This window comes from Gopherus flavomarginatus, chromosome 24, assembly GCF_025201925.1.
Source record: "Gopherus flavomarginatus isolate rGopFla2 chromosome 24, rGopFla2.mat.asm, whole genome shotgun sequence".
NCBI classification, from domain to species: domain Eukaryota; kingdom Metazoa; phylum Chordata; order Testudines; family Testudinidae; genus Gopherus; species Gopherus flavomarginatus.
The window spans coordinates 2,811,609-2,824,746 of NC_066640.1; the positions used below are offsets into that span (position 1 = coordinate 2,811,609).

The 13,138-nt window shown below is 49.0% G+C and overlaps 2 protein-coding genes across 3 annotated transcripts in view; both read left to right on the forward strand.

Moving 5' to 3' along the window:
• Positions 1 to 13,138, forward strand: part of LOC127040025 (potassium voltage-gated channel subfamily V member 2-like) — a 346,324-nt gene that overhangs the window by 324,168 nt on the left and 9,018 nt on the right. The gene's annotated exons all lie outside the window — the stretch shown is intronic.
• On the forward strand, positions 2,669 to 9,045 carry CD320 (CD320 molecule). Its single transcript, XM_050933834.1, has 5 exons — positions 2,669 to 3,010; positions 3,594 to 3,911; positions 7,195 to 7,272; positions 7,722 to 7,870; positions 8,296 to 9,045. The coding sequence occupies exons 1-4, from the start codon at positions 2,941 to 2,943 to the stop codon at positions 7,865 to 7,867; spliced, it is 612 nt and encodes a 203-aa protein (XP_050789791.1). The 5' UTR covers positions 2,669 to 2,940; the 3' UTR covers positions 7,868 to 7,870; positions 8,296 to 9,045.

Consider the following 13,138-nt stretch of genomic DNA (forward strand, 5'->3'; position numbering starts at 1 on the left):
CGGGAGATCAGGTGGGTGAGGGAGAAAAGCTTTTGAGATTACACAGAGCTCTTCTTTATGTCTGGGAAACTTACTCAGGGCTTGGCTGCACTTACAGCGGTGGAGCTGCCCCTGCGCCACTGTAGTGCTTAGTGAAGACACCTATGCTGACAGGAAAGCATCTCGTGTTGACGCAGGTACACCACCTCCCCAAGAGGTAGTAGCTGTGTCAACAGGAGACGCCCACCTGTTGACATAGACCTGTCTAAACCAGGAGTTAGGTCGGTATAAGTACATTGCTTAGGGGAGTGGAAAATCATCACCCCGAGCAACATAGTTATACTAACAATTTTATAGTGAAAACTAGGGCTCAAAGTGTCATAGATAAATACAGGATGGAACAGATTGTTAAATATAAGTAGTTAACACATTTCAATGGACTATTCAAGGTGAAAAAGCCAGTAAAAACAACTCCAGTCATAGGGAGGAAAGGAATGGGGTGTGGAGGTTGATTAGAAATGTTTGTGTCCAGTGACCTGATTGGTCAAACTTCACCAGTTTTTATTTGTTACTCACTTCTCCTTTGAAGAATTGTTGTGTAGTGTTGCTAGTGTACAGTCTGTTCATTCTGTCCCAGAAATAGTTGCATTGTTAGTCAGGCTGTTTCCTATAGACACTGTACTGCACTATGGTATCCTAAAGGATGAAGGATATTAATGTACATAAATTACCATACTTGACTACCATGCATTCTCCAAGCAATTCCAGCATTTTTTTCACTTTCCCCAGGGCTGTGAAAAGTGGTTGTTTCACTCACCGGTGCTGATTGCATCTCAAGGACATGAGAAAAGCTAAGGATATGTCTTCATTACACTTAACTTGGGTGATGGCACCAGGCTTAGCCTAGCCACACTGCAAAGACATAAGACACTGGGTCCACAGTGGTGTTGCACTTACTTATGTGTTGGTAGGACCTCTGGAAGACACATCCCATGATTCTTTGTGCTGCAGTAAGCCAAGTTGTTCAGATTCTTTACCAGTGAATTATGGGAAAATGTCTGCCCTTTTGGGCAGAGGTGGGGAGGCATTGTGGGAATGTATTGGAGAACTATCAGCCCTTGAGTGGATTAGCCTACATCCTCCCTTTAAAGTGGGTGGGTTTGCAGCCTGAGTGAAAGCGAAACCCAGGCAAAACACCCACACTAAGCTGGGCAGGCTAGCTTGTGTCGAAAGCAGAACCAAACTCAAGTGAGAGGGTATTGTGTGTGGAAAAGAGGGAATGTTAATGGCAGCACCCAAGTTACAGCTCAATTTCTGGACAAATGCACCACAGAACCAATGATGTTTGAGTTAAATTGATATTTTCATCCTCTGGAGAGATGACCTAAATTCCCTCAGATTTCCACTATATCTTCAACAGCCAGAACCCCTCTATCACACTCTGTGTAGAACTCTCCTATGCCAGCATCAACTTCCTGAACGCCAAGATCAGCTTCAACAAAGGAACCCTACAGAAAACTATATACAGGAAACCCACAATCACCACACCTGCCGTCATATATCCAGTAACCATCTCAAACACACCAAGGCATCTCTTATCTACAGGTAAGTACTCAAATACCAGGAACAGGCCACCCAAATAACTGTAGAGAACCTGATGGGTGGGAGACCCACCAACCCACACACCCCTGGTTGTCACATACCACCCACACTGGAACCCAGATGGGATATAATTAAACAATTACAACCCATACTCAATGAGGATCACATCCTGAAAGAAATCTTCCCCAAATCCCTATTCTGTCTCTGAATCCTTTGAGGTTTTCAACTGGAGATGGGATTCTTACTCATAAAATCCTGGAAAGTAGAGATCAAAACAGATTTCAGCTCATCTAATGCATTTGGATTCTATTCTTTTTGGAATGTTATTCTGCACCTTAATACACCCTTCACACTGTCAGGAAGACGTTTTTCCTGATATTTATATCTAACTTGCCAATTAGCTTTATCCCATTATATAGATAGCACGAGGGTCATTCCTGTTTGAAGTAATAAGTGGATCCTGGGCTGAATAAACTCAGAAGCAGTAGGGAGATGTTCTGCCCAAATATAGTATAGTATTAGAGTTAACAAAAACCACCAAGTTTTACTAATATAGGCAACCAAAAAAAGTTTTAAAGAAGGAATACTTTTAAGCAAACATGGCAAGGCTAGCTGCTGAAAGGGAAACTGTTTAAATGCCCTTTTGCCTTGTTTTCCCCACATTCCCCTAGCTCTCAGCAAAGCTTTTCCCCTGGAATATTAGGCATTTCTATTTTCCTTTAGCTTCCCTCCCAAACCCAAAAAGTGTTCTGGGAAAAGAGCCATGGTGCCTTAAATGACTACAGACAGAGGAGAGTGGGTTGAGATTGAACGGTTTAATGCTTCAACACACCTTGGATTTGTGTTGGGAAATGTAAGAAAGCGAGTGAGAGCCCAAAGGCCTGCCCACACTACCATCTGACTGCAATGCAGCCGCACAGAAATCAGTCCCATTTCGTTTTGCCTTGTCCTGTCCCTGGCAGGAAAGCCCAGGTCACATGCAGCCACAGAAACTAAGCAGATTGTTGCTGCCCTCTACGAGCTTGTCCTGCAGCAACCAGACCCGCGGCTTCCTTCTCTCGTGCAGCGTGACTCGCAGGCTGCAGCTGAGCCAGCGCCCCCATGGCTGCAGGCTGAAATCCGGGCAAACGGTGGAGCAGGCACGAGCCACACCGCACAGCCGCTGCAGGGCACTGAATTCCCTCGCGCGCGCCTTGTTGGCTCGCCTCCTGCGCATGCGTTCTATTTGGACGGGGGAGGGTGAACCCTCGGCTCCTGCCTCGCGCATGCGTCTTCCCTGGACTGCCCCGCCTTCTTCCTCTGTCGCGCATGCGCCGCAGCTCGGCGTGGACGCGCTCTGTCTGACCCTGTACGGGCGGCATGTCGCCGCTTCTCGCGCTGCTCCTGAGGCAGCTGCTGGCCGCGGGGCTGGAGCCGCCGGCGGGGAACGGTGAGAACCCGGTCCGGGGGACGGGCGGGGGGCTGTCACTGACCGCACTGCCGGGCGCTCATCCTCTCCCTCGACACCGCCCCCCACGCGCTGGTCCCGCCTCCCAGCGGCGCCTATTGGTCCCGAGCCGCCCGTCTCGTGTCCTGCCCCCTCCCTATTGGTCACCGCGGGTTCGCTGGGCCGCGCCCCTCCGCGTGCCGGGGGGACACTGCTCAGCGCAGGCAGCAGCCCGCGGGCGGTGCAGGGGCGGGGCCCGCCCCCAGCACGGGGAGCCCGCGGGCGAGCCGGGGAGCCCGCGGGCGGTGCAGGGGCGGGGCCCGCCCCCAGCACGGGGAGCCCCGGGGCGAGCCCAGCCGCCCGCGGGCGGTGCAGGGGCGGGGCCCGCCCCCAGCACGGGGAGCCCCGGGGCGAGCCCAGCCGCCCGCGGGCGGTGCAGGGGCGAGGCCCGCCCCCAGCACGGGGAGCCCCGGGGCGAGCCCAGCCGCCCGCGGGCGGTGCAGGGGCGGGGCCTGCCCGCAGCACGAGGAGCCCCGGGGCTGGTGCAAACCGCGGGCCGGCTAACCTGCCTCTCCTCCGGCTTCAGCGTCCGGCCTGCCGTGCAGCCCCCACGGAGAGCGCTGCTGGACCCCCCGGCACGTCCGCAGCCTGCCCCAGGAGCGCTTCTGCGATGGCCGCCCGGACTGCCCGGACCGCGCGGATGAATCAGCGGAGGTTTGTCTGCACCCGGGAGTCCCGCCTGCCCCTGCCTGCCCCTGCCTGTTCCAGTGTGCCGAGGGGGACGAGTGCTTCCCATCCGCCTGGGTGTGTGACGGCCACCCGGACTGCGAGGATGGGCAGGATGAGCTGGAATGCGGGCCCCACTCCCCTGGGACTTCCCAGGCGCCGAGCACTGCCAGGACAGGTGAGGGCTGCAGGGAGCCACAGTGGGCTCGGGGTCAAATGGAGTGGGAGGGGGCATGCAGGGTGGGAGCTGAGGGGGGTAGTGCTTGGGCGCTGGCAGGTTGGTGGCGGGGGTGGATGCAATGCAGGCGATTGGGACATTGAGCACTTAAATCTTCCTTTAGGGTATGTCTACATCTACAATTTTGCAGCGCTGGTTGTTACAGCTGTATTAGTACAGCTGTATAGGGCCAGCGCTGCAGAGTGGCCACACTTACAGCAACCAGCGCTGCAAGTGGTGTTAGATGTGGCCACACTGCAGCGCTGTTGGGCGGCTTCAAGGGGGGTTCGGGGAACGCGAGAGCAAACCGGGGAAGGAGACCAGCTTCCCCGCGGTTTCTCTCGCGTTCCCCGAACCCCCCTGCAAACCGCAGGGAAGGAGACCTGCTTGCTCGGGGTTCGGGGAACGCGAGAGCAAACCGCAGGGAAGGAGACCTGCTTGCACGGGGGTTCGGGGAACGCGAGAGCAAACCGGGGAAGGAGACCAGCTTCGCCGTGGTTTGCTCTCGCGTTCCCCGAACCACCCTGCAAACCGCAGGGAAGGAGACCTGCTTGCACAGGGGCTCGGGGAACGCGAGAGCAAACCGGGGAAGGAGACCAGCTTCGCCGCGGTTTGCTCTCGCGTTCCCCGAACCCCCCTGCAAACCGCAGGGAAGGAAACCTGCTTGCACGGGGGTTCGGGGAACGCGAGAGCAAACCGCAGGGAAGGAGACCTGCTTGATTACCAGAGGCTTCCTCAGGTATGCTGGGATACCTGCTTATTCCACGGAGGTCAAGAAAAGCGCTGGTAAGTGTCTACACTTGATTACCAGCGCTGGATCACCAGCGCTGGATCCTCTACACCCGAGACAAAACGGGAGTACGGCCAGCGCTGCAAACAGGGCGTTGCAGCGCTGGTGATGCCCTGCAGATGTGTACACCTCCTAAGTTGCAGCGCTGTAACCCCCTCACCAGCGCTGCAACTTTGTGATGTAGACAAGTCCTTAGTCTGTAAACCGTACACCTGTTACAAGTGTCAATTGTAACATCAGGGATTCCTGCCTCTTGGGCAGCTGAGAGAAAATTTGGGCTGGTCTACACTCAGGGCCGGCTCTAGGTTTTTTGCCACCCCAAGAAAAAAAATTTTGGCTGCCCCCTACCCCAGCCCTGGACTCCCCCCCACACCTGCTGCTGCCCCAGCGGTGGGCTTCCCTCTTCCCCCCCCCCAGCAGTGCCCTCCCCCCACCCTGCTGCTGCCCCAGCCCTGGGCTTCCTCCCCCCCATCAGTGCTCCACACACACACATCTCCTGCTGCCCCAGACCTGGGCTCTCTTCCCCCCCCCACCCACCTGCACCCTCCTTCCGCCGCAGCCCCAGGTCACTGGTAACTCGCTCCCAGGGCTGGTCATTCATCAAGAATTTTGGATGTGCACAAAACACAGACAGAATTGGTTCCCATATGGTTACAGAACTGCAGTAAAGTGGAACAATTTTCAGCTTGTGTGATTGGAGGATATCTGGATGCATATTATAAGACTGTCCTCTATAAATGAGGAAAAGTTGAGGCGCCTTTATTATTCTTTTGTTCCACTTTCTTTCTGTGGGGAATTTGCCAATGCAATATCACTGTCTTCCTTTTAAACAAACAAACAAAAGGCAATGGCTGTTGAAACTAGCAATTCCAGTCCTAATAACCACTGGGGAGCATTTCTTGCTCAATTTTATCCTACTTTTTCTACAGCAAGTTACAGTGGATCAGTGTATTTGATTTGGGAGAAATGACGTAACAGCTGCGCAAACCGAGCTTGAGCACTCCTGAATTTTAAGGTGTTCAAATCTGGAAGGCAGGTGCTGGGTGTATGTGTGTCAGGGGGCTCCGTGAGGGAACACAACAGCATGTATGCAGCAGCGTATCTGGAGCTGCACGGAGCCAGGCACGCTGGTCTGAGTGGCACAATAAGGGGGCTAAGGGGTTGGAGAAGGGGTAGGGGGTTCCGGAGAGGCAGTCAAGGGACAGGGAGCAGGGGGGTTGGATGGGGTGGAAGTTCGGGGAGGCAGTCAGGGGACAGGCAGCGGTTGGATAGGCATGGGAGTCCCAGGGGTTTGTCAGGGGACAGGCAGGGGGTGGGGTCCTGGGGAGAAGTTGGGGGGGAGTCTCAGGAGGGGGCAATCAGAGGACAAGGAGCAGTGAAGCTTAGGTAGAGGGTGGAGTCCTGGGGGGCAGTTAGGGGCAGGGGTCCCGGGAGGGTGTGATCAGGGGACAGGGAGCGAGGGGTGGGGGAAGTTGAATGGGTTGGAGTTTCTGTGGGGGGCAGTCAGAGGGAGTGGATGGTGGCAGGGTGGGGCTTCCCTCCCCCTGGAGTGTCCTGTTTTTTGAATGTTAAAATATGGTCTCCCTACAGCACTCACACCATGCTGCCACATGAGGTCCCCCTCCTTCCTTTCCAGTTAGTTGTGGCCAAGGGAATGCTGGGAAATGTAGTTCTTTCCCTGCTCCAGGGCTGGCTCTATAGGCAGGAAGCTAACCAAGGAACTACAGCTCCCAGAGCCCCCTGTTGGTTCTCAGTTCCCAGGCTGGATCCCTGCTGCCCCTGCAAATGGGCTGCCCCAGCAGGTGCTTGCTTTGCTGGTGCCTAGAGCCGCCTCTGTCTACACTGGGAACTTCCATTGACATAGCCATATCTCTCGCATCTCTGAGAGACATGGCAATTGCAGTCTAAGCCCTGGTGTAGACAGCACTAGAGGAGAAGGATTACAGGACCCCTCCTGTCACCGTAGATCACGTCTGCTCTGAAGTGCTGTGGCACAGCAGCTGTGCTGCTGCAGGAGTTTGACTAGACACACCTCTTGTTTTCTCCATTTTTCCCTCCTTAGTTAATTTCTTTTATGCCTGCCACCGAGCCCTGTCACAATCTTTTTGCCCCCACCCCCACAATCTCATCCTTTCTGGGCCTCCAGAGGTTATTTGTATATTACCGCACCCATCTTGTCTTTCCTGCAACAACGCTCTCTGCTTTCCCCTCTCCCCTACCGCAGTAGTCAGCTTCCGTTCGTTGTTCATGAGAGCTTTTCATACAACAATAAGGCAGAGAAGACACTTTTTAAAATATGAAAATCTGGTGGTGAAACCCTCAAAATTGGCAAGGAAGCTGAAGGTGAGGTGCAGAATGGGAACTGCTTTGAACTCTTTTTGAGCTTAATTCAATCTCGGTATGACAGCGACCTTTGAAAGCCCCATTATTGAGTGCCCTCTGCTTTCATTTTAGAGAATCCAGCGATCTCCAAACCTGGGAAACCTGTGTTGTCTAAGAAGCGAGGCCCCTTGTGCGTGAGAGCTGCTATTGGTATGTGAGACTCCAAAGGGTGCTGCAGAACTGAGCTTGGCTTTTGCTGAGTAGCGTTAATGAAACTGAACTTGGCTCATATCGGATTGGATAGGATGTGGTTCTCTCAGGAATGGCTGCCCTAGGACTTCCTCTAAGCACTCTCGCTGCAGTGTGGCTTAGGCATCTTGTCTCAAGCACTTAGGTGGCAAAGTCCAAGGGTCTAAATTTCCAGCTTTGGGAAGAGGCATGTTATTTCCTTCTCCTGTTGAAAACGGAGTCTCACTGCATGGAACTTGGCACTAATCATCCCTCCAGGGGACACAACCCCACTTCCTACTGTTATGAGTCATTGCTTTGCCTGTCTAAATGCTGGGGAACTAGCATGGAGCAGCTTAGCCTCAGTGCTGCTGCCCACTTCGGGGCAGAAATCACAGCAACTTACTGCCTGTGTGTTCTTCTGTCTGCAGTGCTCCTGAGCGTGCTGGTGGCTGCAGGCTGCACTGTTAGATGGGGCCAATTCAGAGGAAAGAACAACTTCTACACCTTCAGCTTCAAGAAAGCTTCCAAAGAGCAGCTAGTGCTAGACAGGAGACCTTCGGACTCATTTCCTTGATGGGTATGTCTCCTACTCTACACTGGAGCCAAACTCCCCCATGCTGAGCTTTCCTCCCCTGCTGACCCCTTAGCCCTCCATTAGCTCTCTGGTGGAGTAGAAATCGTTTCCTACTGTCCACTCTGCAACGAGTTCCTTTCTCTGTGTGAGGGGCAGGAAAGGAGTCTCTCCCCACACACAAACCCAGCTTCTTTGTGCTGGGAAGACTGCTGGCATCTCTTTCAATGACCGGCTTGTTGCAGTGGGGAGATAATTGGGCTTGATGAACCCAGAGGAAGCTCTGAGTCCCTAGACACTAAGGGACTGCTAATTTTGAAGCTTTTTACAGTGGATGGCTTCCCCACAAGCTTTGCAAAATAAAATTAAGTAAGTCTTTGGCACAGAGGATATTAAATAACCAGGTGTCTTGGTTTTTCTTCATCTTGCAGGAAGTTGCAGTGCTGTGAGTTGGGACCCAGTGCGGTGGTCCTCATCACACTCCCCCCAAATGCTGATTGCACAATTTCTGGGACAAGTTTTCTGGGGTTTGACTGGGTGACAGTTACACTGGAATAATCAAGGACTCTTCCTTTGGCACAGGGAGTTTAGATTGTGGGATTATAGTGGCAATGGGGAATCAGAAAAATGATTGTCACTTGTGCTCTAAAATCAACCCTACAAGAATGTGATGGAAACGCTTGGAATATCACAACGGGTCATCCATTTCTCCCATTGTAGACACAACTCTTCTTCCCCCCCTTTCTCCCCCCCCCCCCCCCAATGTGGGTTATTCCACAAGATACTACTTGCTGGAATAGCTCTGGCCAGTGCACTATGTAGCCTCTGCGGTACGTTTGTCTGCTCTCCCTTCCATGTCCAGCCAGGAGTCCACTGAAAACTACCTCTTCCTACCATGCCGTATCTTGCCTGTAAGCATAGCTGTTTGCTCCTGGTTCCAGGGCAGGCCGTTCCATTCTACACACCTGTGAAGGGCCAAGCTCAAAGTGACATGGGTATATAATTTATATCCCCGAGGATACTGCTCATATTTGTAAGCCATGAGCTCAAACTTCATGTACCAGAAGCACTTAAAACATCATTGACTGCAGGAGAACTGTCAAGGAGATGGAAAAATGAAGAGTCTCCTGTATGCTTCGCTTTGCAGTGGCCCCTAGGCACAGCACAGGCTATTCAGGACCTGAGTGCCCTCAACTTCCAGTGCACTCAATGTAGGAGGTGCACTAAGCTCCTTGCAGGATTGGGCCCAGAGTTTTCACTTTGACACTGAAATCCCTGGACGTTGCATCCTCCGTGCAGTCAGAAGAGTTTGTTAGCAGATGTTTTAAGTTTTGACAGACATCTGGACCCAGCTTTGCTCTTTGCTTTTACCTGTGAGTAGTCTTGGTCTCAAAGGTCAGCTAGTAGCTGTGCCTTCGTTTCAGATCTTGGTCAGTACAACATTTTTTCATGAACTGTTATTAAAGAAGTGTAAAACACTAGTACTGTAGAGGAAACGGTTCCAGTGTAGAAACCTGGTGCTGGTGGAGGGTGAGCACTGTCTTATCCCTTTAATCTATTGTTGACATTCAAGACCTATTGTATTCTTTGCACAGATGCTTGCTCAATACATGCACAGATGGTAGAAGCTTGCTGCCCTGTTTGCTGAATGTGGTGCCTTACAGGTGGTGGTTCTGCTTGCAGGGCATACACTCCAGCCAAGAGCCTCCGAGGGCGGGACTCCCTGGGGGTTTGTATAGTGGGTACATGTGCATACGTAATATGAGAGAGTTTGTAAGAGGTATGACATATTTAGAATCTTGGCTCTTCCCAGCATTGGAATAGAGCACTAGCGTGAGGCTGAATCCCTGAGGGCTCAATGTGCTGCATTCTGTATGGTGGACAAAGAACCACAGTTGGCAATTGGGTGGGTGCTGAATGACCATGGGGGAATTAAAGATCTTTTGATGGCTTCCTGGATTTTGTTTTGAGGGTCATTTCCATTATTATGATTGATTCAGTCCCTGCTCAGCATTAAGACAGACAGACAAGTGTATGGACAGAAACATTCCAATACCAAACGCAGAGGATGGCTGAGTCCGAAGTGCAGCACAGTGCTGTTTTGGCAGGAGATGTGACAGTGTCACTTAGTTTGGAGCATTAACATCGATAGCTGCTCTGGAGACTGGAGTTAAGGAAGGATTTAGCTAGAAGCTGACAGAAGTAAATTCTGTGTGCAAATCCCAACATGGAAAAAAGCGCAAAGCCAAGAATGAGCAAGAGAAATACAGGGAGCACAGAGGCTTGGCTGAAACAAAGGGCTTAGAACAAGGAATGGGGTGATGCAGCCGGAGCTATGGGCAGAGGCACAATTGTGTATGGCTGTAATCCTGGTGAAGAGCAGCTCAGACTTAAAGAATGAGGCAAGAAGGGGCTGATCAGTAGACAGTGAAGGGGCTTTTGCCTGCTGGGGGGGAGTGAGAAGTGAATTGGGCATGGTAGAGAGGAGGAGGTTACAGTCAGTGAGACCTGGGCCTGTGAGAATGCTTTACTATAGCAAAGGAAAAGAAGGGTGGTATTTTGGGGGATGTGGAAAAACTTCAAGTGCAGGCAGGAGTTGGTAACTGACGGGATACATCAGGGATATTAATCAAGCTCCCACTTCAGCGCCATGCATTAAATGCCAAAAGCTACGATCTGTGGGATAGGACTGCACAGTTAAATATCCAAAAGTGAGGAAATGCCTATGTTAAAGTGTACCATTAGCTCTGCCTCCTTGTGAGTCTCTGTTCCCATACAGTCTGTTGGTTGTGATCATATGCCATCTCTCAGATAACACAGTGCAACATACTGATTTTTCTACAGTCTTACATGCACCTACCTGTGCTGCATCATTACTGCTTATGGTAGTTTTTATTGTCAGTCATAATGGTCTGGTCCATCTATGAAAAATCACACACTAAATTCATAAAGATTATAAAACGCGAAAGGACCATTGTGATCAGCTAGTCAGACATAATACAAGCTGAAAAATTTCCCTGCATTAATTCGTGTTTGAACTAGAGCAGATCTTTTGAAAAAACATCCAGTCTTAATTTAAAGATTTTCTGTAGGACTGTCGATTAATCTCAGTTGACTCACATGGTTAACTCCAAAAAATTAACTGTGATTAAAAAAAAAATTGCAATTAATAGCACTGTTAAACAATAGAATACCAACTGAAATTTATTAAATATTTTGGATGTTTTCCTACATTTTCAAATATATTGATTTCCATTACAACACAGCATACAAAGTGTATAGTTCTCACTTTATTTTTTATTACAAATATTTGCACTGTAAAAATAAACAAATTAGTATTTTTCAATTCACCTCATACAAGTACTGTAGTGCAGTCTCTTTATCATGAAAGTACAACTTACAAACGTAGATTTTTTTTTTGTTACATAACTGCACTCAAAAAATGTAAAACTTTAGAGCCTACAAGTCTACTCAGTCCAACCTTGTTCAGCCAATTCCTAAGACAAACAAGTCTTTTTACATTTGTGGGAGATAATGCTGCCCGCTTCTTATTTGCAGTGTCACCTGAAAGTGAGAACAGGCATTCACATTTCAAAGTATTTACATGTCAGATATAACTTAGATAATTTTTAAACATGCATATGCCCACTCATGTTTCAGCCACCATTCCAGAGGACATGCTTCCATGCTGATGATATTCATTTAAAAAAATGCTTTAATTAAATTGGTGACTGAACTCCTTGGGGAGAATTGTATGTCTCCTGTTCTGTTTTACCCCCAGTCTGCCATATATTTCATAGCAGTCTCGGATAATGACCTAGCACATGGTGCATTTTAAGAACACTTTCACAGCAGATTTGACAAAACACAATGAAGGTACCAGTGTGAGATTTCTAAAGATAACTACAACACTCAACCCAAGGTTTAAGAATCTGAATTGCCTTCCAAAATCTGAGAGGGACGAGGTGTGGAGAATGCTTTCAGTAGTCTTAAAAGAGCAACATTCCAATGTGGAAACTACAGAACCTGAACCACCAAAAAAGAAAATCAACCTTCTGCTGGTGGCATCTGACTCAGATGATGAAAATGAACATGCGTGAGTCCGCTCTGCTTTGGATTGTTATTGGGCAGAACCCATCAGCATGGATGCATGTATTCTGAAATGGTGGTTGAAGCATGAAGGACATGAATCTTTAGTGCATCTGTCACGTAAATATCTTGCGAGGCCGGCTACAACCATGCCAGGCGAACCCCTGTTCTCACTTTCAGGTGACATTGTGAACAAGACATGGGCAGCATTATCTCCTGCAAATTGTAACCAGACTTTGTCTGAGCGATTGGCTGAAATCGGACTGAGTGGACTTGTAGGTTCTAAAGTTTTACATTGTTTTATTTTTTAATGCAATTATTTTTTGTACACTATTCTACATTTGTAAGTTCAACTTTTATGAGAAAGATATTGCACTACAGCACTTGTGTTAGGTGAAATGAAATATACTATTTCTTTTGTACAGTGCAAATATTTAATAAAAAATAAATATAAAGTGAGCCATGTTACACTTTGTCACTATATTTGAAAATGTAGAAAACATCCAAAACTGTTTAAATAAATGGTATTCTATTATTGTTTAACAGTGTGACTAATCATAATTTTTCTAATTGCTTGACAGCCCTAATTTTCAGTGATGGAAAATCCATTGCAACCCTAGTAAATTATGCTCACTGTTTTAAAAAAAAGATTGTGCCTTATTTTAGTCTGAGTTTGTCTAACTTCAGCTTCCAGCTGTTGGATCTTATGCCTTTGTCTGCTAGTTTGAAGAGCCTTCTATTATTAAATTTCTGTTCCTTATGTGGCTACTTACAGACTGTGATCAAGTCACCCCATAAACTTCTCTTTGATAAGATAAACAGCTTGTTCTCCTTGAACCTTTCACTGTAAAGCCTGGTTTCCTAGCCTTCAATCATGCATGCTGCCTCAGGGCGTTAGGTGCTTGATTCTCATTGACATTCAATGGGATTTGAATGAAGGCCAGATTTGTAAAGGGTATTTCAGCACCTGAATATGCAGATTGATGCTTTTGAAAATCCCTTTATACACTTAAATACCTTCAAAAAATCCAGCCCTAATTCCATTAAGTCCCTTTGAAAGTCTCTTAGCTGTTTTAAATGATAGTTTCTCTCTAGTGTATATTAATAATTTTGTTTGGATCTATGAATTGTCCATATTTAAGGCATTTTAAAGATGCCTGTCAATCTAGGATTTATGTGTTAATA